Below are 27,940 nucleotides of genomic sequence, written 5' to 3'. Positions count from 1 at the left end.
AAGAGGAGCCCATTTGTTATCGCTAGAATTTTTTTTATATTGAGGAGGTCCGTGCATATCTGATGTATCTCATCCTGCAGGTACTCGCCCCACACTTCTATCCTATTTTCTTTAGAAGTGGGCTACTGGCTATGATAGTTTTTTCTGGGATCCGGGGATGGCCTTTGAGGCTTAACATCCACTGTATTAATTGTTTTTGTCTTCGTGACATTTTCTACTAAGGCTATTTCTTGAGCCAAGCTTGTTGAATGGTTTGTACTCTCGTGGTCTGTTCGTAGTTCTTTGAGCTGTATTGACCAGTCCAGCACATTGGGAGGCAGGGGTATAACCTCGTCTAGGGAGCTCTCATTCTGAACTCTCTTGCTCACTTCTTTTTGGGGGAAATAACTCGTGATTTTGCTTTGCCTCCTTCGTGGCTCCGTAGAGCTAAGAGGCAAGGTTAGTGTGATTCCCAGGTCCTTACAGTTCTTCCTGGTAAGGACCATAATAGATATAGGGCATGGGGTAATTGAATATCAGCAGTTCTCTGATGACCCTCTGTTCCAGGGGAGTTTAACCTTGCCTTGGCAAATGCCAGTCCAGGCGCTAACACTTAAAGAGAATCACTAGCGAGGGCAAGGATTTACAGTAGTTGCCACTGAAGCTTACTGATATCTCCAACAGAGGATAAGATAATAGCTGATGCCAAATAAAAATTATTGAGCCAAACTTGCTTTCAGTTCCTCAGGTAATCAGCCAGTTCTAGTTTCTAATTGCAACAGAGGAATCGGCGTCTTCGCATAGGGAGTGTTTTAGTCTCGTTTGCTAATAAGCCTCTTTGCAATATTTATTACTGGAGGCAGGTTGTTGAGCCTCGCTCAAAATGACGTTGTGAGCCTTGTGAGGCTATAGAAACTTATAGAGTTTAATAATGCCTCTCATTCGGGGGGGGGCTGGAAGGGAGCTCAGCTTGCTGCAACTTCCTGCAGCCTTATGATGGAGGTTGTTAGTCCGATAAAATAGCAGGGTAGAACAAACTTAAAGAAGCAGCCTGTACCCATTTGGTTGCAGTAGCACAGTCTGAATAATTGATCAAAAATTGTACAATCCCTGTTTTCATTTGTACAAACTCTTGTGAGAGCAGAGTTTTAGTCAGAAGAGTCGAGGGGTTCTCCCATGGTTTACTATAGACCATGCTTAGAATTTCAGTTTGGTAGAGCGGCTGGGTTGGAGCACTCTTCCAAGAGATACTTAGGCCCTGACCAATCTACAGTTTCCAGTCTTCCTTTGGGGAGTTTCTGCACTTAAATGTAACACTTTTCAGAATGTGTAAATTAGCTTCACTGGTTTATTACAGAAATCAGACAAATTCATGGAGGATAGAAGGGCTACTAGACAAACCAAGCATGCCTAAATCAGTATTGTCAACATTCTGGATTAATTAACCATAGTTTTTTCAGTTTTGGAAACAATGGTTCAACAATCCTGGAAGCATTCGATTGTGACACATAGTAAGAAACTATGGCTTACTGGGACCACGAAAATGTGCAGGTTCCCAGAGAGAAGCTCACACATACTTTGCTCCTTTTTGGTCCTTTTAGGTCAGCTGATGTTTGACTTAGCATGTCATCTGAACCTGGGATTATGGTTAAACTCTCCTTAATGACAATCAAGAACAAATCAGATTCTGCATTCAAGCAACATATTGCTGCACTCTGCTGCACTCAGCTAAAAGGACCTGGAGAAGCAACCTGGCTTCTGACTTCTCCCCAGGAGCCAGCATATTCACATGTTTGGCTTAGCATTAAGTGCAGATATGGCCAGACAAAGGAGGAGGAAAGGAGCTGTGTGAGGATGGAGCTTCTGCATATCTGGGCTTAATGAGAAATGTTATGTCTTAACTGGGCCACCATGGTGTAGGGAGATCCAAGATTCTCAATGGATGACCCCGGCCTTATCTTTTGCAACCTAACCTACTTCTCAGGGTTGCTGTGAGGGTAAAAACAGGAGTTGAGGCAAAGCAAATATATGTTTCCTGAGCTCTTTGGAGGAAAAGCAGATGTAAAATGTAGTTAATTAATACGGAGATGTGATGAGAACAGCAGATGAATGGAAAAAAGTTATGTCTCATAGCTGTGGTTTTGAAGGGTTGGGACTGGTCCACCCAGTTGTTAATTTGCCTGTGTTTCAGATTTTGATTTGCAAGTGGTGGGTTGCAAGAACTTTGTGTAGGTGGGTTGCTATGCCTTCAGCACATGGGAATACTGAGCAGAGGTTTCTAGAAGAGGTAGAAGGATGGAGCCAAAAACCATTTTCATTGGCTGGTGTCCTAAAAAATGGTAGGGTGTATTCGTAACAGAATCAAATGTACCATGAAGCTCTCTGATAGTGAATTAAGTTCCTGAGCACCTAATTTAAAAATTTAAAAATACAAGGCTTAGGGTGCTTGCTCCTCCAAACTGTCATCTGCACCTGAAATGTCCTCTGATGTCCCGTGAGTACCTCCTAAGTCCCCAACCTTCCATTCCCCATTTTCAGCTTGTCCTGGTGTGTACCAATTGTGGCTACACCCCTCGCCCGGATCCGCTTCCCCAGTGTCCTGCCAGTTTAGTATACTCCATTATCCCCACAAACCCATTCTTTACTAAGAATGATACATGATACATGTGTGAACCGTGGAAAACAAAAGAATTTGGATTAGTCACAAGCTGTCAGAGCAGGTGCAGGGCAGCACTGAAGATGCAGAGATGAGCAGAAAATTTAATTCTTTATTCAGGACAACAGCCTACAAGCAGAGAGGCCTCCAATCAGAACTGGCCCCTATGAAGCAGTTACCAGGACTGAAAGTCTTTATCTTCTACTTCCCACTAAGGCTCCTCCCCATCCAGATGTTTTCTGAGAAGCCTCAAACTCCGCTAGGGGGAGGAGAGGAAGCTGTGCCTGTTGTTCTGCTACATGCACAGCTCTTTTTGTCCTTGGAGACAAGGGGAGCTTAGCACAGCAGGAGTGGCTTGCTCCTGAGATGTTTGTATATGTCCTGTCCTTCTTTCCATCAGCTTAGTCTGAGCTGCTTTCCACCCTTGGCTCCTCTTGCTCGCCAAAGTCTGTTGCATCTTCAGCATCCAACTGTTCCTCCTGTCCCACCACTACTCCACTGGCTCTGAGCCTTTCTGCTCTGAGGCTTCCGTAGGAGGTTCCCCAGGTGGTGCTTCACACCACTTCTCTTCTGACACAAACTTAAAGAAGCATATTGGTCTATCACCACCTTCTCTAGAATAGGCTTTAAAGAGTCCCAGTTCCTCTGTACGTTTGTTGTTGTTGTTGCTGCTGCCGCTGCTGCTGCTTTGTCCATTTTGGCAAACTGAAGAAATTGCCATTGCCATTCCTTCTTCCCAAGATGAATTCTCTTGCTTAACTTGTGCCTTCTCTTGCTTAATTTGTGCCCCCTCAACAGGAGGATCAGCACTGGGGCCTGCTGCTTCCTCATCGGAGGATCATCTCCCTTCCTCTTTTCTCTTCTTCACTCATTCTCTGCTCCGATTCCGAACCACTGTCTCCTGGTGCTGCTTCAGTTGCCCATCGGCTGCCGAGTCAACTCAGTCCTGAAGCTCAGCTGTTAGAGACGTTCATCTGAAAGCTACCTGTTTTGTCAAAGGCAAAAGGATTCTTTGAAGCAAATGCTGGACCAGTGGAGGAGAAAGGCTGGATTTATTGAGCAAAATCATTTCATACACGCAGAAGGGTACAGAACCCCTCCAAAGGATCAAACAATCTCTCCTTTGCACAAGGATAGACAGGCAAACAATAACCAAACCTTAACACAGAATACTAACCACACAAGCAACAACCCCTCCCTCTTTACCAGGGTATGATACCAGACAGATGCCAGGATCCCTCCTTCCACTTGTATAGAGCCCAGGGGTAGCAGCAGAGTAGATTACAGTCTGGCCAGTTACGCAGCACCTGCAGCAGTGTGGGCCTGCATCGAAGCTCCCCCGATGTCCTGGCCCAAGCCCTATGGTTTTTATCTGCTCCAGAGGTGAGGCTAAATGACCTGGCTATCTGCACCTGTTATGACTGGTACTACCTTCACCTGGTCTGAGATTCCTATTATCCAGGACAGCAAAGCAATCAACCCACAGTAGGCCATCTCCAACAAATAGGAGTGCTCCTGCAAGCACTTAATCCACCATTGAATGAAGGGTTAATTGTGCAAGACTGCCTACACCCCATTGATTACAATTCTTCTGCATTTCCATTACACCAGCCTCCTACAACTTAAGCCTAACCATGCCCTCAGGTGCAGCAGAAAACAAGTCTTTGCCCTGACAGATTTTGTTTGGATCAGAAATGTAGATTGGAAATGTTAAATAGGCAGGGTGGTGGGAACTACATTGGTTAAATGATGGTGAGAAAAGGTCCACTATTGTAGAATTACACTATAATTTTGCAGCACTATAGCACTCTTTCCTTTACATAGTAGTTCACTATTTTTTTTATAAAAAACCAACACTAGGAAATCAGTTCAGTGCCAGTTAAAAGACAGATTTCTAAAATGGGATGATTAAATGGTATCCACTTTTATGTGTCCTGAACTATGATAGGTTCTCTGCCCATCACTGCCCACATAAAAGCAGCCCCTCTTCTTTCCCTTTCTTAAGGTGAAACTGTAAGGCTAAGTAAGGCATATGTATCTGTGGAGTTTTCATGACTTTCCAGCCCTCTAAAAGGTTGGGATTTGGGCAATAATAAGAAAGATAGAAAAACCATTGTGAAAACAAGGGAGGACTGCAAAAGCTTATGTTGTCTGGACCCCCGTAACATATGAGTATGAGGGAGGTGTAGTGATTTCACACTAAATGCCTAGTGTGAAAACTGACGTGTTTGTGAAACTCGGGTCCCTGTGCAATAAAACACAAACATCTGTAAAATAATTCATATTTCAGAATAAACCCATTTACAACATGAAATGAGTTCATGGTAGATTTTCAATATTACGAAAGGGAATAGCACACACAACATCTAGTGTTTTTGCATGATTAGGGTGACTATGTCTTAGGTCTACAGAGAGAAACAAGTAAGGCAGAGCTTTTTTAACTAATTGTTTCCAGACCTTCTGTGACTTGCGGAAGACTTTGGTTCTTCCGCTGTATTATTAACTTATGAGTTAAGGGCAATATAATATCTATAAATCTGATTTAGCGTTTGACTTTTCCCTAGTTTATGTATGCCCCAGTTCTCAAAGCACAAATGAAAATGGGCTACTTTCTAAAAAGTCAGAAAGAGTTTCCTTTGTGTTTCTTTGTAAGTAGGGTAGATCAAATCAGATTTTTTTTTTAAAAAATTACATTTTTAACTATTTCAAAAATAAAGTTTGATAGAATAAAAACATGATGCAAACGTGTGTAACGAAAGCTCATACATACAAACAATGGAGGAGTGCAATCCTCCACCTGTCTACTCTGAAGTAAATCTCATTGCATTCAGTGGAACTTATTTCCAGGTAAATAGATATGGGATTGCAACCTTAAAGATAAATCCTCGACTGAGGACATAGTGCAGTATCACATACATTGGGTTAAAAACTGCTATTTCACATGAATAACCAGTTCCTTTCAGGTCACATTATAAATATGCCATTATAGATTATGATTATGGGCTTGATGCTGGGAGCTAGGAATCTGGCTCTTAGATTCAGGCTTTGGACATATCTCTGAAATATGAACTCATTTCATCTGGACAGTTTTGTACTCCTGTTATAATGCCCACCCTGTCAACTCATCCTAACTTCTGTTTTGAAATACAGACACACACACACACACCCATTAAAGGTTTAGGGCTGAGGTGCCAGTATCTTCCTTCTTTAGGAATCCCTAGCTGATTTCTTCAATGACACTTAGTATATTTAGCACACTCTCCTTCCAAATGGCTCTTCACTGGAATTTTAAAAAGAGAAACAATACATTATGTTAATTGCTTTGCAAACACATCATTGTGTTCTGCCCTTGGAATGCTGGTTCCTGGAGTCTCAGATCTCTGGTCAATCTTTACTGTATTGTACACAGCTCCATTTCATCTCAGACAAGTGTCCCTGTGAGGTAGCTAAGAGTCTTCTAAATTACGTTTATCTAGTTAAGAGTGGGTTGCATGCTTGATTTTGCTTCCTCTCTGAACCACAGCTGTAGTTCGCAATAACCCACAATGAACTTTGGGCTTACGCATAACCTCTCCTCACTCATCTACCTTTGTGGGCAAAAGAAAATGAAAGCTTCCACTTAGAACAGACCACAGTCTTGTGCTACATATGAACTCGCGAATGCGGATTTTTTTTAATTTCAATTTTTATTATTTTCATTAAACGTTGCAAACAACAAATATAAGCCACACAAGATTATTTCATTTCCAAGCTTGTACATAACAAAGCACAATACAGAAGCAAGAAAATCATGTACCAGCAAAATATTATGAGCACTCTGCTCCTGTGCATTTTGAGATTCATCTTATCACAAGGATTATGTACCTCATACATTACCCCACTTACAATGACCCCCATGTGGCCTCTTCACATAAGCACCTGAGAGACTTGGGGATATAGGATATGTTGTCCCTTATTTTGGGGAAAACTGTGGTTTTCTTTGGAGTAAGAGCAGAAGCCTTCATTCTCCTGCTGTTGTGTGGAGAAGAGGGAGCACACAAACCTAAGGTTTTCTGTGGTTTGTTCCTGATCACCTGAGCCATGTTTTATGTGATTAACTGAAGTAGTCCCTTTGCACTTTGCCTTTTCTTCTCTTTGATGAAAGCTTACAATACCCCCCTTCATAGTATCTGTATTATTCCTCTCATCCTTTATTTACTTTAGTTCTGTCATAACCGCTGTAGACCTTCACCTCTTGTATTCCTGCTTCATAAAAAGGCAACTTATCTCCTAGTGCTTTGTTAGTTAACCCTCTGGGTGGTCCTCTGAATAGGATGTGTCCTTGGCATTGCAGCAAATCTTTGTTTCCATTAATCTCAGTCAAATGACTACACTACAGATCTGGCCTCTTTTGAGTGGGATGCAATACTGTTGGTGACACCTCCTTCTTAAATAACATGGAAAAGTTATTATGACCTACCTTTCAAATTAAAGTTACCAAGACAACTATGAATTTTGTTCGGTGTATTTTACTAGGCTATTTCCTCTCTCATAGTTTTGTTATATTAGTGGAGAAGTTGTAAGTTCCTTTCAATTCTGTTGCCTTGTACTTCTGCATGATTTCCTTTTGTCATGCTATGATAACAACTTGGAAGTTTAAAATCATATTAGCTCCATTGGTTCTGAACACTTCATTGCAGGGAGTTGATAGAGTGGTGTGTGTGTGTCTGGGGTAGATGTGAATTGGTTGAGGCACTTTTTAGTATCCTGCATAAAATATTATCTGAGGACAATGTTGTTGCACCTGCCCTGTGTATGTTAGGATTCCTCTATGGGTAAAGTTCTATTGAAGTAATACTGCCCTCATGTGGTGGAGGGTAATGGGAATGCTGACTTCTTTCTTTCCTCTTTGTCAAGATTTACTCTCTCCTTTTACTCTTTCCATTCTCCACAGACTTCCTGTAAATACTGTTTTTTACTTGAATACTTAACTCAGCTCTGCATCCTCCTGTGTACTGTATTGTAACACTGGCTAACATTCTGTTTCAGATTTCTGTTTGGCAGTCTCTCTTAATTGCTCTTTACTACCTACTATTGTCCCCCCCCCCATTCCTTGTAATTTGTTCCACCTTGTACCAAGTGCTTGCTGCAAATATTCACTGCTCCTCTACCACCCACATAGCTGTGTGTCTTATTTATTCTTTGTTTCTTCTCTTTAACAAACTCAAGCTTTAATTGCTTTCTGTATATTGCTTCTATCCTGACATCCTATGAGTGTCTTTCAGAACACACTGGTTTAAAATTAAGAAGACCGGGTTTGTATTGCAAATTTAAATATCAATCTGTGCATTTACTGTTCAGATGCCTCTCTTCACCCTCCCTCCCTCCCTCCCTCCCTCCCTCCCTCCCTCCCTCCCTCCCTCCCTTCCTTCCTTCCATACATCCCTTGAAGATGACCGCCCAAATATTTACTAAAACATCATTTTCCTATCAAGAGAATCTAAATTATGAGATGATGAATCAAAAGTATAAATAGTACAAACCTAGTGTCTAAAGTCTTTTAAAAATATTGGGGCTGAATAAATTGCTCAGAGAGGGATGGATCTTTGTTTTTCTTCTAGACTGTCGGAAGTGTGAGACCGCATTCTCACAGCACAGCAGTACTAATGAGTTTGGGTCCTGACCTGCAGTTTCTCTGTGCCCTAATAACATCCACAAGGCTTTCATCAGAAATACAGATGCAATTACTACTTCCTTGCATCGCATATCTCTTCTTTTTGGAGATAGAATAATAGAATTGGAGATGTGGATTCATTTGAAGTAGCTAGGTTTTTGCCTTTCTTCCTATCTTGGGCTGCAGCTCCCTCCTTACATCATTTATTCTGCTATCACCAGGTTGGACTCTTGCTTTCCTTTTGGGTAAAGACAAAGGCAAAGTAGGTGTTGAGCAGTTCTGCCTTCTCTTTGTCGCCCAATAGCATTTCTCTATCTTCTCCACACAGAGGACCTACTACAGTACTTGCTTGTTCTTCCTCTTGCTTCAAACATAGCCAAATAAACCTTTTAGAATTATTTTAAAATATTATCCCGTATTATTTGGTGGGATTAGATCTTGTCCACAAACAGCATAGGCACTACTTAAAACATTACAACAACCAGCCAAAATCTGTGACACTTACATCCGATCTCCAGGGAAACAGCCACCTTCCTAATATGCTGATAAAGCCCAAACCCTGGTCTCTATGTCTCTTACTCTTAAAACTGCAGTCTCTCTTCAAGGATGTCTGGATTGCCTCTGGAAGGAAGGAGAAAGGCTTGCCTGCTTACCTGATGGGGTTCCTTTTCCAGTTCAGAATATTCAGTATTAAGAGCAATTGCTAGGCATTTTGTTTCCATGGAAACATATCACCTGTCGTGGAAGAAGGCATGTGCCAACTTTGCCAGGATCACCAAGGCAATTCCACTAGGCTTCTCCTATCTAAATGTCCAGTTATAAAAAAGGAAAAGAGAATGTAGCACAAAAACATGCAGGGGATAGAGAATATGTTCATGGAAGGAAAGCCTGGAAAAGGTGAACTTTCAGCTGCTTGCTTGTCAGGAAGCAAGGTGTTCCACAGGAACATACAGACAGAGTACAGAAAAGGTGAGGAAAGAGGGAGATTAAGGGCAGAAGAGATTGTAAGCTCTTGAAAGCAGGGGCCAGAGGTTTAAGATGAATGTGATACAGAAAGGGAACCCAGTGAAAAATGGAAAGAATTGGGAAAATATCAAACTGAGAACCAAAGGAACTAAGAGTCACAACAGATTTTGAGAACTGAAGAATGTTGAAGACTGATCAGGAGAGAAAAAACTAGAAGGTCATTAGTGTAAAAACTATGACTAATATTAATTAAATGAATAATAGTTGCAAGGAAGGCAAGATAAATACAGTAGGAGGAAAGGGCTGAGAGAAACAGATTTTTGGGGGAATCCAAAGAGAAAGAAAAGAGGAACGATGAGACAAACTGAAAAAGGAGGAACTCATGAAATAACTTTCCCAAGAAAATCTAGAGAGTTCAAAGAGGCAAAATGGATAATGTAGTCATCAGTATTGAAAACTGAAACAGTTGAAAAAGGAGAACTGACAGATGGCCACAAGTTCTAACTGAAAGAACACCATAAGTAACTGTTGGAAAAGATGCGCGGGGGGGGGGGGGAATTAGGTGAATGAAAAAAAACAACAACACTGGGGAATAAAAGATTATGAGGTGGCAAGGGAAGATTGGAAATAGGCCTGGCATATTTTTTCTTTTTAGAATTGGAAGGACAATATCAGTTTTGAAAGGAACAAGAAATGAAGGAGTCACCCATTTTGAGAAACGTAGGCAGAACAGAGTCATATCAAGGGGATTCTTTTTAAAAAACAAAACAAAAACCTGAAACATTAGCAAAATAACCTCAGTCAGGGTTGCATGAATGAGAGAGGAAGGGAGAGGATGCAGGGTTGTAAAACAAAGTGAAGAAGATGAAGTAACTGACAGAGGAGACACACAAATTGAATTGATTTATTAGTAAAATATTGAGAAAAGAAATGAAGAGAGAATGGGAAAATATTAAAATACTTACACCCTCATCTTTCTGACCCCGAAGCAGCTAATGGTCATCATAAAAGCATACATGCCAGTTAAGTAAACATCACTTGTCCTAATCCTGAACTCAGTCCCAGCATGATAGCTTTGTAGCCAAAAGAAAATTACTGAGCAAGAAGAAGGTAGTACCTGCATGCTTAGTTAAATCCTGAGGTATGAACTTTTTTAAAAAGATAGCCTTAGGGGACAATTCCCCTTCCATAAAACCCTTTTAAAATTATTATTTTTAAGCAAACATAAAAACCAGAGTGGTATTAAACCAGCAGATGAAGAAAAACAAATTCAGAAATGGTAAACTCATTAGAGTTACTTGTTAGAGTGTCCTGTACAAATGTACATCTACACAGATATGTTTTGCCTGTCCTGTTGCCAGAGGGAAAAATAAAAGTAGTTCAGCTGAATCTCCTGGACTAAGAATTCTACCACCTGACTGTCACCACCAAAAAGGCCCTGCCCCATGTGCCATGGAGTAAGGCCTCTCTTGACCATCAAAGCGTATCTGTAGGGTCATATGGGTTAAGACAGGCTTCCTCAACCTCAGCCCTCCAGATGTTTTGAGACTACAATTCCCATTATCCCTGTCCTGCTAGCAAGGGATCATGGGAGTTGTAGGCCAAAAACATCTGGAGGGCCGAGGTTGAGGAAGCCTGGGTTAAGACAACCCTTAAGGATCAAAAACAATGGGACTGAGATATTTTAATTGTTGTTAGGCAGTAAGTAATATGAATGCATTGGAAGAGTTGCATGTAGAACTTTGAGTAAATAAATAAAATTAAAATAAGTAAAAGCAACACTTTAAATTGGGCCTGGAAATAATTTGATCTGAAAAACAGGCTCGTGTTAGCATTGATTTTGCATTAACTGGAGTTCTGGATTTTTTTTTAGAGGTGGCCCAGTGTAGAGCATATTATTGCAATCTAAACAGAATATTACCAAGCCGTGCATAAGGACACATTGGGTGCACCAGAGTATCTTGGAGTGATGCTGGGTCCAAGAATACTCCCAAGCAAAAGTTGGGAAGAGATGACAGGAAAAAGCATAAGAAATTACATGGGGAGAAAAGTAAACTTACTTAGCCAAAAATAAGCAAGTGAAAACGAAGGGAACACAAACTTGCAGTGAGCAAAACCTGTAGGAGAGCAAATCTTGAGCCAAAGTCACTTGGAGGCTCATGTGCAGGAACTGTGATAGTGGAGATTGTGACAGAGCCAGAGCTGAGGGGGGAAGGAAATGCAAGAGCAAAGAGACAAGGGCGCAAAATAATCAAATGAGAAAGAAACAGCTGGGGGAAAGCTGCAAAAGTGGCTGATGTAGAAGCAAACAATAGGCAGCAGAGGAATGAGCTAGGGTTCTTTTAATGAAAATAGCTCCTCATAGACTGCATAAACAATGCATACCATATTACATTTACACAATGCATACTATGGCATTCACACATTTGTAGATGCTACACCTAAACTGAAGCATGTGAATGGAGTTTGAAAACCTGAAGAGTTGGTGCCTATCAACTTAAAAATAAATAAAAGCACTTGGTAAAGCATGAGCTATAAATCAGTAAGTCATGTGATTTATTCTGCATGCTGCTTTCTCATACATTGTTCCCGACTGAGATGCTGTCTTTCACAAGTGGCTGTTAAGCAAGTTTCATTTCCTGCAGTTCATATCTCATGATCTGTCCGCAAAATACCGACACAACATCTTTCTTGTAACTGACCTAAAATGCGACATTTGTGAATTCAACAAAGAATGATTGTATTCACACAAGTCCTAGTCAGGATGCTGGGTCTTTTACTCAGGGCGCTTCGGAACGTATACATTTCCTATACAGAAATGTGATTGTGGGAGATGGGAGTCTGAGAACAACATGTAGCTTGTAATGTGTGGTGATAAGGGAATCTAATTGCCCAGCTGTGTCAAGTCCAGCTCCAACTGGTTTGGGTTGCTAAAAGTTCAATAGCCAGTTTAGCACTTCTGAACCAACTGGTTTGTTTATGGTTCATGTGGAAAAATTAAAATGCCACCTGCATTATTTATTTCATTTTTATCCTGCCTTTCTTTCACATAGCTCAAGGTGGCACCCACGGTTCTCCCCTGCCCTTCCATTTTATTCTTACAACAATCCTGTGGTGTAGATTAGGTTGAGAGATCGTGAATGATCAAATGTTACCTTTATGGCTGAGTGTAACTTAGAATACGGATCTCACCAAGCATAGTGCAATCACCACATTGGCTCTCAATTAGGATACTGAATTGCATGAGTGAGGAGAGATGTTAATATCCTTCTACATGCTGCTTCTCCAATTTGAGCCAGCAGATAAAGGAGTTGGAAAATCCCAAGGAATATAAAATTCCTGCCAGTATTAGTGATTTAATTCTGGTTGGGTATGTATATTAAAAGCCTGTTCAATCATGCATGTTCAACGCTTGTTGCCTGCAGAGTGGCGTGTGTGAATCAGATTCCCAATGCAAATCTAGTTCTGCAGAAAGAACTTATGTATCCTCTCAAAGCAAGGGATTATTAATGCTGCAAGTCACTGTTACATGTGCATCTATTTTATTAGAAAGTTGTGACCAATTGTGCACAGATTCAAGTAGCAAAAGAGAGGCATGTGAAGCATCATATGAGATAAAATACATAAAGGTAAAGGTAAAGGACCTCTGACAGTTAATTCCAGTCGCGAATGACTCTGGGGTTGCGGCGCTCATCTCGCTGTACTGGCCGAGGGAGCCAGCATTTGTCCGCAGACAGTTTTTCCGGGTCATGTGGCCAGCATGACTAAGCCACTTTTGGCGAAACCAGAGCAGCGCATGGAAACGCCATTTACTTTCCCACCCGAGCAGTAACTATTTATCTACTTGCACTTTGATGTGCTTTCGAACTGCTATGTTGGCAGGAGCTGGGACCAAACAACAGGAGCTCACCCTGTCGCGGGGATTCGAATCGCCAACCTTCTAATTGGCAAGCCCTAGGCTCAGTGGTTTAGACCACAGTACCACCCGACCGGTTGAAATACATACTGTTGTGTATTTATCCCATACAGATGTAGTTTGTAGGAAAGCAGAAATATTTACCCATGTATACTAATGAAGCACTATAACAGAGCCACAGTGGCAAATTGTTCTTCCTCAACTAACAACACAATTCTAGTCATGTCTTCTCAGAAGTAAGTCCCATTGGGTTCAGTGGAACTTATGGTCTAGTAAGTGGATATAGTACTGAAGTTTTTTGGTTTTGGTAATTCCTGGGTTTTGTGCTCAGACTGGCCAAACAATCCAGATTTTAGAATAGCAATGCGAAGTTGATTTATGGTGAAAGTCTACTATCAAACCCTTTTCAAGAGAAAAACAAGTCTGTAAATTTAATTTTCTCATTTTTCCAAGTATTAAGTTTAGTTCTTCACATTTCTACTTTAATTTGAGGGTTTCTTTTTTTTGGGGGGGGGGAATCCCTCATAAAAATTCATCAGTGTTTAAGTGCAAATTTCCCCAATGTACACATTTTTGCAAGCAATTTTTGCTGATATAATACATTTTATCTAATATTTCACTAATAGATACATTTTAATACATACTTTGTCCCAGTATACAATTTTTGAACACATTATTTGGTTGGAAAGCTGCATCACAAAATTCAGATAACATTGAATATTAAAGGATAGCTGTGTTTTGGTTTTCTTATTGTTTCAGAAAGTGCAATTTAGGTATTAAAATTCTAACTGAACCAAATTTCTTCTCCATCACTACCCTTGTGTTGTGATTTTTTTGTAGTACCTGAAAGCATGTGCTTTTTAACAAAATGTGGGTCAGCTATACAATTGACCCTGGGATGTTAACTCTTACAAAATGCCTGACTGACTAGCTGGAGTTAAGTAAGAAGTCACTTTCAGACATCTCAAAACTGGATCACAGTAGTTCTCGGCACCAGATGTATTTACTTTAAGCTTTGAGAATGATTGTAACGCATATCAGTTAGAGGAAAGCATTGCCTTATTTTGTTGTGACTGTGAAAAAGTCATATGATAGTTGATGTACCATATCTCAATTCAGCATCAGCTGGTACAAAATCTGCTTGGGTGGATAAAACCAAAGTCTACATGTGATTCCTTCTTGGGTGTATGTCTAGCTTATTTCTTCAATCTGTGCAGCTGAGGAGGAAAATTTAAGTCATATATCAGGAAAAACTTCACACCCATAAATAGATGGAGGAAACTATTAAGGGAAGTTTTCAAACACTGGTAGTTTTAAAAATAGGCTAAACACTTGTTAGGGGTGGCTTGACATAACTGGCAGGCACTGTTACTTAAAAGTAAAGAAAGTAAACGACAAGAGCCTTTTATGTTTCTGGGTTCTTCTATTTCACTCTTTGCTTTTTAAATTTTGTATGAGTTAGGGAATGTTCGGATGTTTTGAATGGCTGAAAGAGTAAAGAGGCAGTGAACATCTTTGCTTTGGATCAATCCCAGTTTGGCAATTTGTAGCACATATTAAAGTACTTTATTGATTTACTTATTTGTAAACTTCTTCATAATTTTTATAGGTCACCTTTCAACCAAATGTTCTCAAAGCATATTCCACTTAATATTTTAAAGGTAAAAATGAGCAGCTTGGATCAGACCTGGAAATAAACTAGCAACCACTGAAGCTGTTTCTAAGTATGAATTATATTTTTGTTTGTTTGTGCTAAAATTTCTACCTGCCTTTCTGTATCAACTATAATCTAAGTGGCATTATAATTGAGCCCTTTAATATGTTCATACCAGCCTATACCCAGCAACAGTAAGATGCCCATGTTATGTAAACAAGCTGAATTTTCCAGTGTCTTCAAGGGCAGCCCCACATAGTGGATATTACAGTAATCTAATCTAGAAATATCCAGTGCATAAATGGTGGTAGCCAGTGCCTGTCTTGCAGCAACTGGTGCACCAACTGAACACAGAAATAGATCTACAGTCTTCCATTCAGCATGGGCCTCCTGACACATAGATGCATTTTGGCTTCCTATCTCTATCTAAAATCTGCCCTGTGTATAAAGTGATAATAATAATACAGCCCACTATTTATCTGCCTGTCGATTTTCCTCAGCATCTACCATCTAAAGACATAGCCTGTGAGGTCAGTAGAATGGGGTTCTTTAGGGGAACTCTCAGAATATGTTGAACTGTTATTTATTCAGGAACAGTTTGTATCAATGCACATATAAAGCATTAATGATCCACACAGCAGTTGGTCATCTCCCCCCCCCTTTTTTTTAAAAGTTCAGTTTTAGAAGTCCAGATTTAGAGCAGGAGAAGAGCATTCCAAGGTTGTCCTAATTACAGGAGAATGAGCATTTGGCTCTGGTTGGGAGGATGATGTTATTGTATGCATACAAGAAAGGGGGTTTCATCTGGGACTCCAGGACTTTGAATGATTTCATCTAGAATGATTTCATCTGGTACAAAAGAGTGAAAACTCCTCATTTCCCTCCCAACTGATACATTCTTGAGCAGTTACGTTACGCCAGTATTTGTGGCCAATGTTGCTCTGGGTAACAGCTCTCCGTACCCCCCGGGGAGTTGCACCTTTCTTTTGAGATACCAAGAAATACCATGCTGTCTACATTCCTTTTCCCATATAGAAGATTTAATATGTTTTGCAAGTACAGCAAATCTTCAGTAAGTTTTCAAAACACAATGCTATGGCCACGGGCCTAAGGAATTTGAAATGCAATAACAAAGAGTAATTGGAACAAACCCATGGTCCGGGAAATTGGAGCTTCAATGATGTTGAAAAACATTACGAGTGTGACCTCTTTACCACTGAAGGACAAAATGTCAGGTTTTGCTGACATGAGATTGTGCAGCTATGAATCACAACCTTAGGGTATTAGGAACATAGGAAGTTGCCATATACTGAGTCAGACCATTGGTCCACCTGGCTCATTATTGTCTACATTGACTGGCCGTGACTCTTGAGGATTTCAGGCAGCGCTACCTGAAGATGCCTAGGATTGAACCAGGGACCTTCCACATGCAAAGCAGATGCTCTAACCTGGAGCTGCAGCCCATCATCTAGTTCAGTGTTCCCCAAGCTTGGGTCTCCAGCTGTTTTGGGGCTACAACTCTCATCATCCCTAGCTAGCAGTGGCTGGGAATGATGGGAATTGTAGTCAAAAAACAGGTGGAGACCCAAACACTGGTCTAGTTGATGTATATGTACATTTCATGTTGTTTCTCACTTCACTTTTCATGTTACACATAGAGCAGGGTGGCATATTTCCTTTCTAGCATTAGAAATCACTATCGATATCTATCTATCTACACTAGTTTTATGCATGTAATTGTTGCCTTATGTGTCAACCATTTGGAAATCCAGGGAAGCAGAGGTGTAGTAATGCTTGGTCAGGTATCTGCTTGTCCACCCAGTTTAATTAATAATAATAATAATAATAATAATAATAATAATAATACCCCACCCATCTGGCTGCATTCCCCCAGCTACTCTGAACGACTTACAGCACATATTGAAACATAATAAAACATCAAACATTAAAAACTTCCTGATGCTGGGCTGCATTCAGATGTCTTCTAAAAGTTGTGTAGTTCTTTATCTCCTTGACATCTGAAGGGAGGGCATTCCACAGGGAGGGTGCCACTACTGAAAAGGCCCTCAGCCTGATTCCTTGTAACTTCACTTCTCACAGCAAGAGAACCACCAGAAGACCCTCGGAGGAGGACCTCAGTGTCTGGGTTGAGCGATGGGGGTGGAGACGCTCCTTCAGGTATACATGAACCATGTGGCATACTAAGGGATAGGTGACCCAGGGATTTCCTATCTCTGGCCCCTGCAGTGCCTACTGGTTCTAGGGATAATACATCAGCTATTTTCTCCCATGTAACCTGAAGCACAGGCTAAGACTCACTTGTGTTCTTTCCGCAGTTCAACATCAGCAGAGGTTCTGGCAGATTTCTGCATTTTATGCGCTGCAGATGCTCGCTGCTGTATGCAAACGAAGGCATGAAGCAGCTGAGGTACATAAGGGGAGGATTCTTAAAGAAACCCTGTAGCTACTTGGTAGTGGTGGTGAGGTAAAGGACTTAAAGATCCTTGTGCCTGGAGAAGTGATTAACCATGTAACCCTATACATGTCTAATCAGCAGTTTGAGTCCAATGGGAGTTTACTCCTGGGTACGTGGGTATAGGATTGCAGCCTGACATGCATAGTAAGGCAAAATCTTTGCCAAAATCTTTTTACTGCCCCCACACAGTAGGAAGGTGTTAAAGAGCCCTTTGCCTGGGCCTCATCCTGTGTAGGAGTGAATAGGGTCGGTATTACTGACTGTTCTGGTCTCCAGGTTGTAGTCAATGCTAGTGCTTTTCAGAGTAGACCCACTGAAATAAATGGGCCTAAGTAATGCCTATCAGTTTCATGGGTCTACTCTTAAATAGGACTTGTTCAGTTAAAATTAGGGGCCCATTTATAAGTGTAGTTATCAGCAAAAGGTATCATTTACCTGCTTCTTATCCTCTCCTGCATTCGGTGGAATACTGAGATCTGCAGTGGAGACCAGAGAGAGAATGCTGGTAAAACAAGAGTAGATCTATTCTGAAAAGACTGAGATGTCAGAATTTTGATTAATACTCATATCTGCTTTTTTAAAGCATGTATGGAAAATACATTTGAAGCATGTTCAATGAGACAGGAAATAGCAGCAGTTACAGCCAAATGCACTAGTATCCATTATCTAGTTTGCTCTTCCTCTGCATAGAATAAGCTATAGGAACATCTCAGTAGGAGGCGTAATGGAAATGAGAGCTTAGCCAAGTTGTACTAAGCTGGCTGGAAGCCTCCTGTTTTTTTTCATGAGCACAACCAACATGAGTTCGTATGTGTGTCTTTAAATGGCAATAATTTAAAACCATCAGCATCTAAATAGCCACTACCTCTGTTATTCATCGCTCAAAGCATTCTCAGAATGAGGTAGATCCACTAATGAATAACAGCTCATGGAACCAGTGCCAAGGCTCTAGCAGCCCTTCCTCATTTTAGACATCAAGATGTTAACCTTGTGTTTGGTAAACAAAAGATATACAAACCCCTCTGCAGGATTTCATTGCAGACTGAATTGAGCATGAGAAGAAAAGGACTTGCTGTGCCTGCAGCTGCTGCTTTCTTTCCTCTCTCTCTCTCTTTTAAAAAAGGTCCCGTTTCAGCTGCCTGTGTGGCCCTCACTTCAGCTGTTTATTTTAGTTGAGCCAAAAGGCACTTTTCTAAAGATGATTTATTAGTTAATAAAACAGGGGAGACTGCAAAGTTTAGGGGACTTGTGATACACATTCAGGCTTGTGCTTTCTTTCAATAGAAAATAGAATCGTAGAATTTGTACTTTTAGAATGGGATGAAAGCCTTGCAATAGAGGCCAGATTCTTCATATCCCAAATAACCTTAAAGAGATTAGCCTACTACATCCTTCTAATTACCATATGCTCTAAATGGAGAGGAGGAAGGATGACTGGATCTTCTGCCAAGCAGGGAACTTGAGTAAAACAAACACGGATGGCTTAAGCAGACAATCTGTACTAACACTGTAGGCCCTACAGTAAAAGAGTGTCGTGGTGGGACCTCCAGGATTAGCAACCAGTCTAATCTGAAGGTAATTCCTGTTCCAACTATGTCAATCCAAAACTCGGAATTCAGCCTTTATATCAGTGTTTGGCTTTGGTTTGTTTGTTTTTGCAGTTATATGTCATGCTTTGTGATGCAAAACACAGGGCAAGAAAGCTCCTCCAGAAGCTCAGAAGCTCTATGGTACAGAAGTATGTGTACTTTGCACTAAAATGAATAAAAATTCTGTGTGAGTAAATTAAGGGGAAAGTGCATATGTTTGCTTATATTTTGTTCCTTTAAATACAGTGGTACTTAAGTCGTTCCGGAGGTCCGTATTTAACCTGAAACTGTTCTTAACCTGAAGCACCACTTTAGCTAATGGGGCCCCCTGCTGCCACCGCGCCGCCGGAGCCCAATTTCTGTTCTTATCCTGAAGCAAAGTTCTTAACTTGAAGCACTATTTCTGGGTTAGTGGAGTGTGTAACCTGAAGTGTATGTAACCTGAAGCGTATGTAACCCGAGGTACGACTGTACATACATACATACATACATACATATATACATACAGTACATACATGCTGCTTCTCATTGGGTGCGGGAAACACTAAATGCATGCCCCTAACCTCCGGGAAACTGATTGGTTCCCCTTTGCCAGTGTTTGAAATTTCACCAGTTGTCACCCACACACTTTGAAGTCTACACTGCAGTCATAAGGGCTAGAAAATCTTGAGGTTACTGTGGCAAAAGAAATGCCTTTTGTGTGCCTTCATGGTGAACACTTACGAGTGTTAATGCACATAGGAGTATTCACAGTTTTGTGTGATTTCCACTCTTGTGTCCTGAGGAGAGAGAGAAAACAAATTACTAGGATGAGGGCATTTATCACAGTGATAGGCCACAGGTTTCAGGTCAGCATCTCCAAGTGTACTGGGTTGGAGGAGACCCCTCCCTAACACCATCTCTGATCCCATGTTTTGAACTACAGTTTCCACCATCCTTGATTACTGGCCATGTTGGCTGGGACTGATGGCAGTTCTGGTCGAACAGCATGAGGAGGGCACCACGTTGGCTATCATTGAGAATGGCTGCCTATCACAGTGAAAAGAACTGCTAGTATCAGGCAGTTCCTGAAATCTTTTATTGTTCTTAGCAAAACATTTGGTGCTCATTCTGCTCTGTGGAAATGTAAGTGCGAACTGTTGTCAGCTATAAAACCTTTAAAAGGAAACCGTGCAAAGAATAATAGAGAATAATTCAGTTTATGTTGGATAAACTATTCAACACATTGTTAATCCTAGGTTTTCATGATTTCATGCAGTTGTTGCCATTTCTGAATTAGCTGTTACTGAATATCTCCCAAAGACTCTAGATTGTTCATGAAATTGATAACTGGGGAAAGTTGTCTCACAACTCCAATTAAATGCCTTTTATCATTTTCAGATAGAAAAAGAACTTTCTTTGTGGAATGACTGCCCCTAGTATTCATGTAATGCAATAAACCTAGACAACACTGGGATTTTATTCAGGACAGGATTTTGCCTGAAAGGGAAAGTATACTCCTTTATTCTCCATGGATTATGACACTCATAAAAAGGACATTTTGGAAAATAAGAAGCTCTGCCATGGATTATAAACTGGTTGAAACAGCCAAGCTAATAAATAGCTTTCACCACAACATAAGGCTAACAGATGATATATTGAAAGTTCCATTGAACTGATTGGGACTTGCTTCTAAATAAGCATGCATGCAGTTGCACTGATAATAAGGATGACAATAATAATTTCCCTATTGATACTGATCATCATTGTGCTAATGTTGACTGTATTGATACAAATGCTCCTGTTAGTAATGCTGTGTAAGAGGAAACGAGGAATCAATTTGCAGGGAATATAGCATCATGTCATGCCTTAGCTGGGTACAATCCAGTGTTCTTTTGAAATGTCTCATCTATGTTTGTAATGCAATTGATGGTATTTGATATAGATTAGGATATAAATCCAGGGGACCACATGGCTGCCCGGATGGTTGTTTCTGTCAACCCTTAGACCAACCTTCCCTTCCTTAATTCCCTGCATATATTTTGTACCACAGCTCACAATTAGCCCCACTCAGCATGGTGAAGGCTCAGGGATGATGGGAGTTTTGCACTGAAATATTTAGAGGGCATGAGGTTGAGGAAGGCTGTCTTACCCTAGAGTGAGTTACAGGTTTTAACGCTTTATTTCCTGTTATGGTCCCAATTTGGATCAGAGACCCATTAGCTCCAGAGTTTTGAAATCTCCTCCCCACCACCCATGGTCTCAATCCAGATTTCCCCTGCACTGAAGATTTGTGCTTTAATAAGAACAAAAACCCTGCACTTAAGGAACTAATATTACCATCTACTTTGAATGAGTGTATGACCCACTAGGAAATATTTCCTTGTGCTTTGCCTCTGCACGACTCCACCAGCTACAGCCTGTCTGTTGAACCCACTTGCCTGCAGCCAGGCTAGGAATGGTAGATAAGATTGGTGTCTATTCTTATTTTAATGCAAATCTACCTAATTCACATTTCCAGTGCATAAAATGTAACTCAGCTCTCTATGAAATTTGCATTTCAAATTTTGAGATACAAGTTTTCAACTAAAAATGCATATTAAAATGTGCATACTAGTGAACATAATGCATAAAAATGCATTACGTTGGGGAAAATGGTGTGCAGAAGGTTACAAAAGTTAGTATATTAGGAGACCTTTTGTTTCTTTTCTTTAAAAAAAATTGCATACTTGATACAGAAATAGGGCAAACCAAATTTAACAGGAAAATGAGATAATGCGAGAAATCAGAACTGCCAAGATTCCACCATCCCTTAGCCAGATCTGTATGCTGTCACAGCAATAATGACCTGAGTAGAAATGATGGCTTTAGCGTACGCTGCTAGACGCATAGCTGGAAAATGCAGGGGACTCAATTTTTTCCTTGGCACCACCTGAGGATCTCACCTCACATGATTGTGACATAGGGGTAGGGAATATTGCATTCTGCTCCTGGGGCTGGCAGTTCCGTGCATTCAGCCTCTGCGTGGTTTTGGCTTGTGCACCCTGTTTTTTGCACACTAGATGGGAGCTGAACCATATCTGGAAGCTTTGAACTTTGTTATCCTTGTGCTGCTCATAACAGATGATTCATGCCTTTATTACTTTTCCTTTCGGCATTCCGATGACATCCACACCTTGCAAAGTTAGTATGAACCTTGCTTTTTCCTGTGAACAATTTCTCTGCAGAAACTGTTCAGATTATTCTTCTTATACCAAACCAAGTTCAGTAGCTGTGTAATGTTTCTCTTCCAAACTTAACAACTTGTTCTGATCCATGTTGAAAATATTAATTGCTTTGCTTCCTGAGCAAGAGTTAAACTCTTCACCTCCTTTTTATAGCACGGGCAGTGTCAAAAGAAACTATTATTACAGTTCCTTCCTTCCGGTGTATTATTGAAATGGGGCATGCTGAGAGAATTTGCTGTTTTGGCAGCTGATACGTTATCTCCCAGCTTTTGCTATTTACAGAGGGTGTGTTTGCACCACATGCCCATCAGTCTGCCTGACGATAACACTGCTTGTCCTTTAATTTCTGCCAGAAGTCAAGTTGTGAACTGAATTAGCTCTTTGCTTACTCTCTTTGAGTGTACCAGAGGTTGGGACATTTAATTCCCTTTTAAAATTAAGAAAATACACCAATCCCTAATAAAGCTTCACTTTCTGTCATCCATTATAAAATTAACTGGTGCCTATCTTAAACCAACCTTTTTTGGTTCCTTTCTTCATAGGCTAAGAGCATCCATCCACCAAGTCATATAAGATCAGCCTTCCCCAACGTTGCACTCTCCAGATTTTATTGGTCTGCAGCTTCCATCAGCCCCAGCCACCATCGCCAATGTTCAGAAATAATAGGAGTTGTAGTTTGACAACATATAGAGGGCCACAGATTAGGGAAAACTGATGTAGAGCATGCCGCCTTTTTAGTATTTGGTGGTGGATGGTGCACACAATTTTACTAGATCCTTGTGGCAAACCTCTGAATGATTTGTTGTGATGAAATCCCCTTGCATGGTTTCTGCTTAAAGAGCAACTACAACTTATTTATTTAAATCACACTTCTCCTCTCTCTTGCTCAAGGAGTTCAGAATGGTCTCAGGTGGTCTCCAATTCAGGTAATTTACAGGGCCTAAACATACTTAGTAACTTCAGTGGCAGAAATGCATCTTCTGCCCTCTGGTTTGCTCAAGTGCACCAGGCTTTATTCTGTAGTGCAAACAAAATTAACTATTCCCTCTCGTCCATTGTTATGTTATGTGCTATTCTACCACACGAAGCTGTCCAAATGATAAGAGAAAACTTTCAAAGTCCTTCTATAACAATGGTTCCCAAACGTTTCCCCCCATGGACCACTTGAAAATTATTGATGATCCACTTAATGATTTTCCTGCCTCTTGTAGCAATTGCAATGCACTGGATGCTGTATGATTTTTTTATTGCTTCTTTTATTTCTTATATTTTTATTGCGTTGCAATTTGTATTCTCAGACATGCATTGAACTACCTGAATGATGGTTATGGACCACTGTTGGTTCATGGACCACAGTTTGGGAACCCGTGTCCTATAGGTTGTCCCACCTTCAAAGGTCAGATCAATGGTGGCGAAAGGGGACTCTTCAGCTCTAGCCACCCAGTCTGTGGAATGCTTTCCCCAGGGATGCTTCCCTGGCACAAACTCTCATCCTTCCAGTGCCAGAGGAAGATCTTTGCATTCACCGCAGCTTCTGCACTATTAGATCAAGTTTATTTTCTCTGGTGCTCTCTGTTGATTTTTATTTTTTTACAGTTTCTATTTTTGTCTTTAAATATTGATCGTAAGCCACCCTAGAATTTGTCAAGCCTAAATAAAATACTCTGTTAAAGCCAAAGAAAAACCTTCTGATTGAACTGTGCCTTTGTGCTCATAGACAAGGCAGTTCAGTCTTTTTATTTTCATTCAATCTTCCTTTACCTGGACAGCTACCACTGGCGTGTAATTTCCAAGGAGGAGTTTGAATGGATGGGTGTGCTTGGGAGTTTCTGTGAAACTTGTAAAGCTTTTGACAAACAACTGGTAAATCGGATGGTGTGGAACTGATACTGTAAGTACAGGCGCTGCCTCAGGAGATTAATAACCCTGCTGAGGTTAAAAACTGGGAAAGCCTCCAGCAGACTGCATTTGACAAGCCCATGTTAAAACTATTAGATGTTGATTTAAAAACTTGGATTGTTCACAAAAACCGTGGGGGTATAGTTAAAACATTTTTTTCTCCCTTCAGGGCTAACATTCTCTCCCCCCACACCCTTCTTCTTTTCTCTCTTTTAGGTATGTGATGTCAAACCAGTAGGCTGTTCTCTGGAGCTTCCCACACACTATTGTAACGTCATGTGCCAGTATGAATATTATTAACACAGACACACATACTTCAGTGCGCTGCAACGGAAGAGGAGGAAAGAGAAACTAAACGTTCAGAATCAATGAATGGACTGCCTGCAAAATGTTGCTTATCTAACTTCTGCTGAGAATACCTCCCATTTCTGCTACTGGAGAAGAGCTGAGTGGAAACGGGATCATACCCACCCCCCATTAATTTCCATTCATATTTCAGGCTCTGAACTGCTTTGGCTGCAAGCACTTGGACAGCAATATGTGTCATGTCATTGTCACTTGCCGCTCAATGCTGTGGACGCTCCTGAGTATTGTTGTGGCATTTGCAGAGCTCATAGCCTTCATGAGTGCTGATTGGCTGATTGGCAAGGCAAAACCTGGGAATTCTGAGGGCATGGACAATGGGATGGGAGGATCGCTGGAGCCGTTTCGTCCAACCTTAGGGATCTACGGACGTTGCATCAGACTCTCACACATGAAATCATCGATGCCCGACACGCTTTGTGGCCCTTATGCTGAAAACTTCAACGAGATTGCCAGTGGATTCTGGCAGGCGACGGCTATTTTCCTTGCTGCGGGGATCATGATACTCTGTGCTGTTGCATTTGTATCTGTTTTCACCATGTGTGTACAGAGCGTTATGAAGAAAAGTATTTTTAATGTCTGTGGGCTGCTACAAGGGATTGCAGGTAAGTGTATGAAAAGGCAAAAAGTGAAACATATTGGATATGTTTGTGGTATGTGGATAAGGATGCATTCTCAACAAGATTTTCTTTATGCTAAATGTAAAGACCTGTTCAAGTAGCTTAGTCTCCAGAAGACTGCATTTAACAAGCCCATGTTATAATTCAGGATTATGGTCAGGGTAAAATTTAAGACACTAGCTAAAGTTTCCTTTATAGCTAGCAGGTGTTCTGGATATTTCTCAGAAGAATGTCTATGTTGTAGTTTACTTTAAAGTACCTATATCTTTTCTGCACTGTGAGAAGCTGTTTAGATACCCTCAGACCCTTCTCCTTAACATGACACATAGTTTGAATCAGCAAATATGGTTTGTCATCATCATCATCATCATCATCATCTGTTTTATACTCCACCTATCTGACTGGGTTGCCCCAGCCACTCTAGGCAGCTTCCAACAAGAATACAGAGGGGGGGGGAATCACATCAAGCATTAAAAGCTTCCTGAAACAGGGCTGCCTTCAGATGTCTACAAAAGTTATATAGTTGTTTAACTCTTTGACATTTGACGGGAGGTTGTTCCACAGGGTGAGTGTGACTGCCGAAAATGCCTTCTGCCTGGTTGTACATTGAGGGAACCACCAGAAGGCCCTTAGAGCTGGCCCTCAGTGTCTGGGCTGAATGATGGGGTGGAGAGGCTCCTTCAGTTATACAGGGCTGAAGCTGAAATTATACTACTCATAGTTCTAGAAACCACCATTTCATCTTTGATTCCAGTCCTTAGCTGTGTGACTAGCACAAAATGGCAAACTGATTTGTCTCAAACCAGGAAGCAAGGAAAGGAATCATAAGGTGTGAGGGGAGGGAGGGTACAGGAGAAGGTTGTTATCTATTTATTGCATTTATAACCCTACCTTTTCTCTGAAGAGCTCTTAAATACATTATGTATGAACCAGCAATTCATATCTTTCCCCACCACCATCTTTTTTCTCTTAAGAGAATCCTAAGCAAACCAGATAAGAAAATGGTGGGTCAGCCACAAACCATTATAAATCAGAGAAGGAACCACTTCTGTATCTGAACCCTTTTGGTTGTACTTTCGTTCTGAAACAAACAAACAAAACTACGACTAATGTGAATATCATCCGTAGATGGAAAGCAACCAATCTTTAAACATTTAGTTCCTTGTAAATTATGTTGTGGCTACAGAATTAGTAATCTCGAGATGACTCTTTACTGAGTTCAGTGATTCTTTGTCATGGCAGTGCTATTGCACCTGGAATGTTGCCAGTGTTCTGCTGATGACGTTTGACAGTCACGATGCACAAGTTTCTTAATTCTTGCTCTTGCAAAGTGCTTAAGCAAATGGTTCAAGTAGTCTGCCAGCATGGCTGTAAACAGATAGGACTATTAAAATATTCCCTCATAGCTGGATTGAAGCCTAGCTTAAATACATCCATGAAGTTTTATTTTTCAGAGTTGTATCTGTAAAGTGCAAATATTTTGCAGAAGCAGACCTGGTTTTGATTGGTTTTTTTATGTGTACTTGGGACACAGATGGTACTCTTTTTCTTATCACCTTACATTTCCAACAGCTGTCAAAGCACAAGCACTTTCAATCATTTAGAATATTCTTGATTAACAGGGCAAACTTATACATATTTACTCAGAAATCCAATGCTGTATGCAGAGTTCTCACACATCAAGACTTCACTTTCCTCTTTGCACCCAATGCACCCCCAAAATCTGCTCCAGAAGGCCCCCTAAACCTCTGGAACAGATTTTGAGAGTGAGTAACGGGGGAATGCAGGAGACGAGAGGAAAGAAGGGACAACTCCTTTGCACAGGGGGAATGGTGGTGTGGGATATAGCATAGCTCAATATCAAAACAAAAACCAAAGTGCTGGACCAACAAGCACAAAAAACCCCTCTGCAGTGCCACAAATCCAACTTAACAGTGTAATGGTGGAAAATGTTGATGCCTTTTCCTACCTGGGCAGTTATCTTTCCACAAGGGCTGACATTGATGCCGAAATCCAGCATCGCCTGAGCTCTGCCAGCGCAGCTTTCTCCTGATTGTAGTGCCAAGTGTTTGAAGACTGGGACATTCACAGGGAAACCCAAATGCTCGTTTACAACCAACTTTACTGTACTCTTGCGAAACAAGGACCACTTACAAACACCATCTCCCAACTCCTCAAAAGATTCCATCAACGATGTCTCTGAAAAAAATTACACATCACTTGGGAAGACAGACAAACTAATGTCAGTGTACTGGAAGAAGAAAAGATCACCAGTGTCAAAGCAATGATTCTTCAACATCAACTTCATTGGACTGGTCATGTTGTTCAGGTGTCTGATTATTGTCTTCCAAAGCAACTACTCTATTCCCAACTTAAGAATGGAAGGCGAAATACTGGTGGACAATAAAAGAGGTTTAAAGGTGTTCTCAAGGCAAATCTTTAAAAATGTAGTATAAACACTGACAACTGGGAAACACTGGCCTGCAGGCGCTCCAGTTGGAGAACAGCCTTTACCAAAGGTGTCATGGGTTTTGAAGACAAAAGGTAGAAATGAGCTAAGAGGAAGGCACGCTTGGCAAACCCTCACTGTGATCAACTCCCACCCAGAAACCTATGTCCCCACTGTGGAAGGATGTGTGTGTGCATGCAAAATTGGCCTCCACAGTCACTTACAGGCTCACTGTTAAGACTGTTTTCATGGAAGACAATCTTACTCGGCTACAAGTGATTGCCAAAGAAGAAGAAGAAGATTAAGTCCAGTGATAATTACCTAGTAAGGATTACTGCCCAGGTTATCTTTAAAATCTCAAAGAAATTGTGATGATTAATATTTAATCTTTTTCCTGGAATTTGTGGGAAGAAGATAACTGTACACAAGTTGTTGAATTTCTGACCAGTTTTGTAGGCTGTGACTTAAATGGTGCGTAAAATGAAGATTACAGAATGTCCTTCTAAGGGTTTAG

General features: G+C 40.9%; 1 protein-coding gene across 3 annotated transcripts in view; it reads left to right on the top strand.

Annotated features, from left to right (window-relative positions):
* Positions 1-27,940, top strand: part of LHFPL2 (LHFPL tetraspan subfamily member 2) — a 105,122-nt gene that overhangs the window by 64,278 nt on the left and 12,904 nt on the right. For 2 of the 3 annotated variants that reach the window (XM_083465547.1, XM_083465548.1), the window contains exon 3: positions 24,211-24,962. In XM_083465547.1, the coding sequence (XP_083321673.1) occupies positions 24,533-24,962 (430 nt within the window). In that variant the 5' untranslated portion in view covers positions 24,211-24,532. Of the gene's footprint in view, positions 1-23,920; positions 23,987-24,210; positions 24,963-27,940 lie in introns of those variants that run through there. The other variant, XM_083465549.1, reaches the window with a different exon arrangement.

The sequence above is a fragment of the Podarcis liolepis genome, assembly GCF_965112155.1.
Source record: "Podarcis liolepis genome assembly, chromosome: 11".
Taxonomy (NCBI): domain Eukaryota; kingdom Metazoa; phylum Chordata; class Lepidosauria; order Squamata; family Lacertidae; genus Podarcis; species Podarcis liolepis.
The sequence above is the reverse complement of the archived record's forward strand: the minus strand, read 5'-3'. Positions and strand labels throughout refer to the sequence as shown.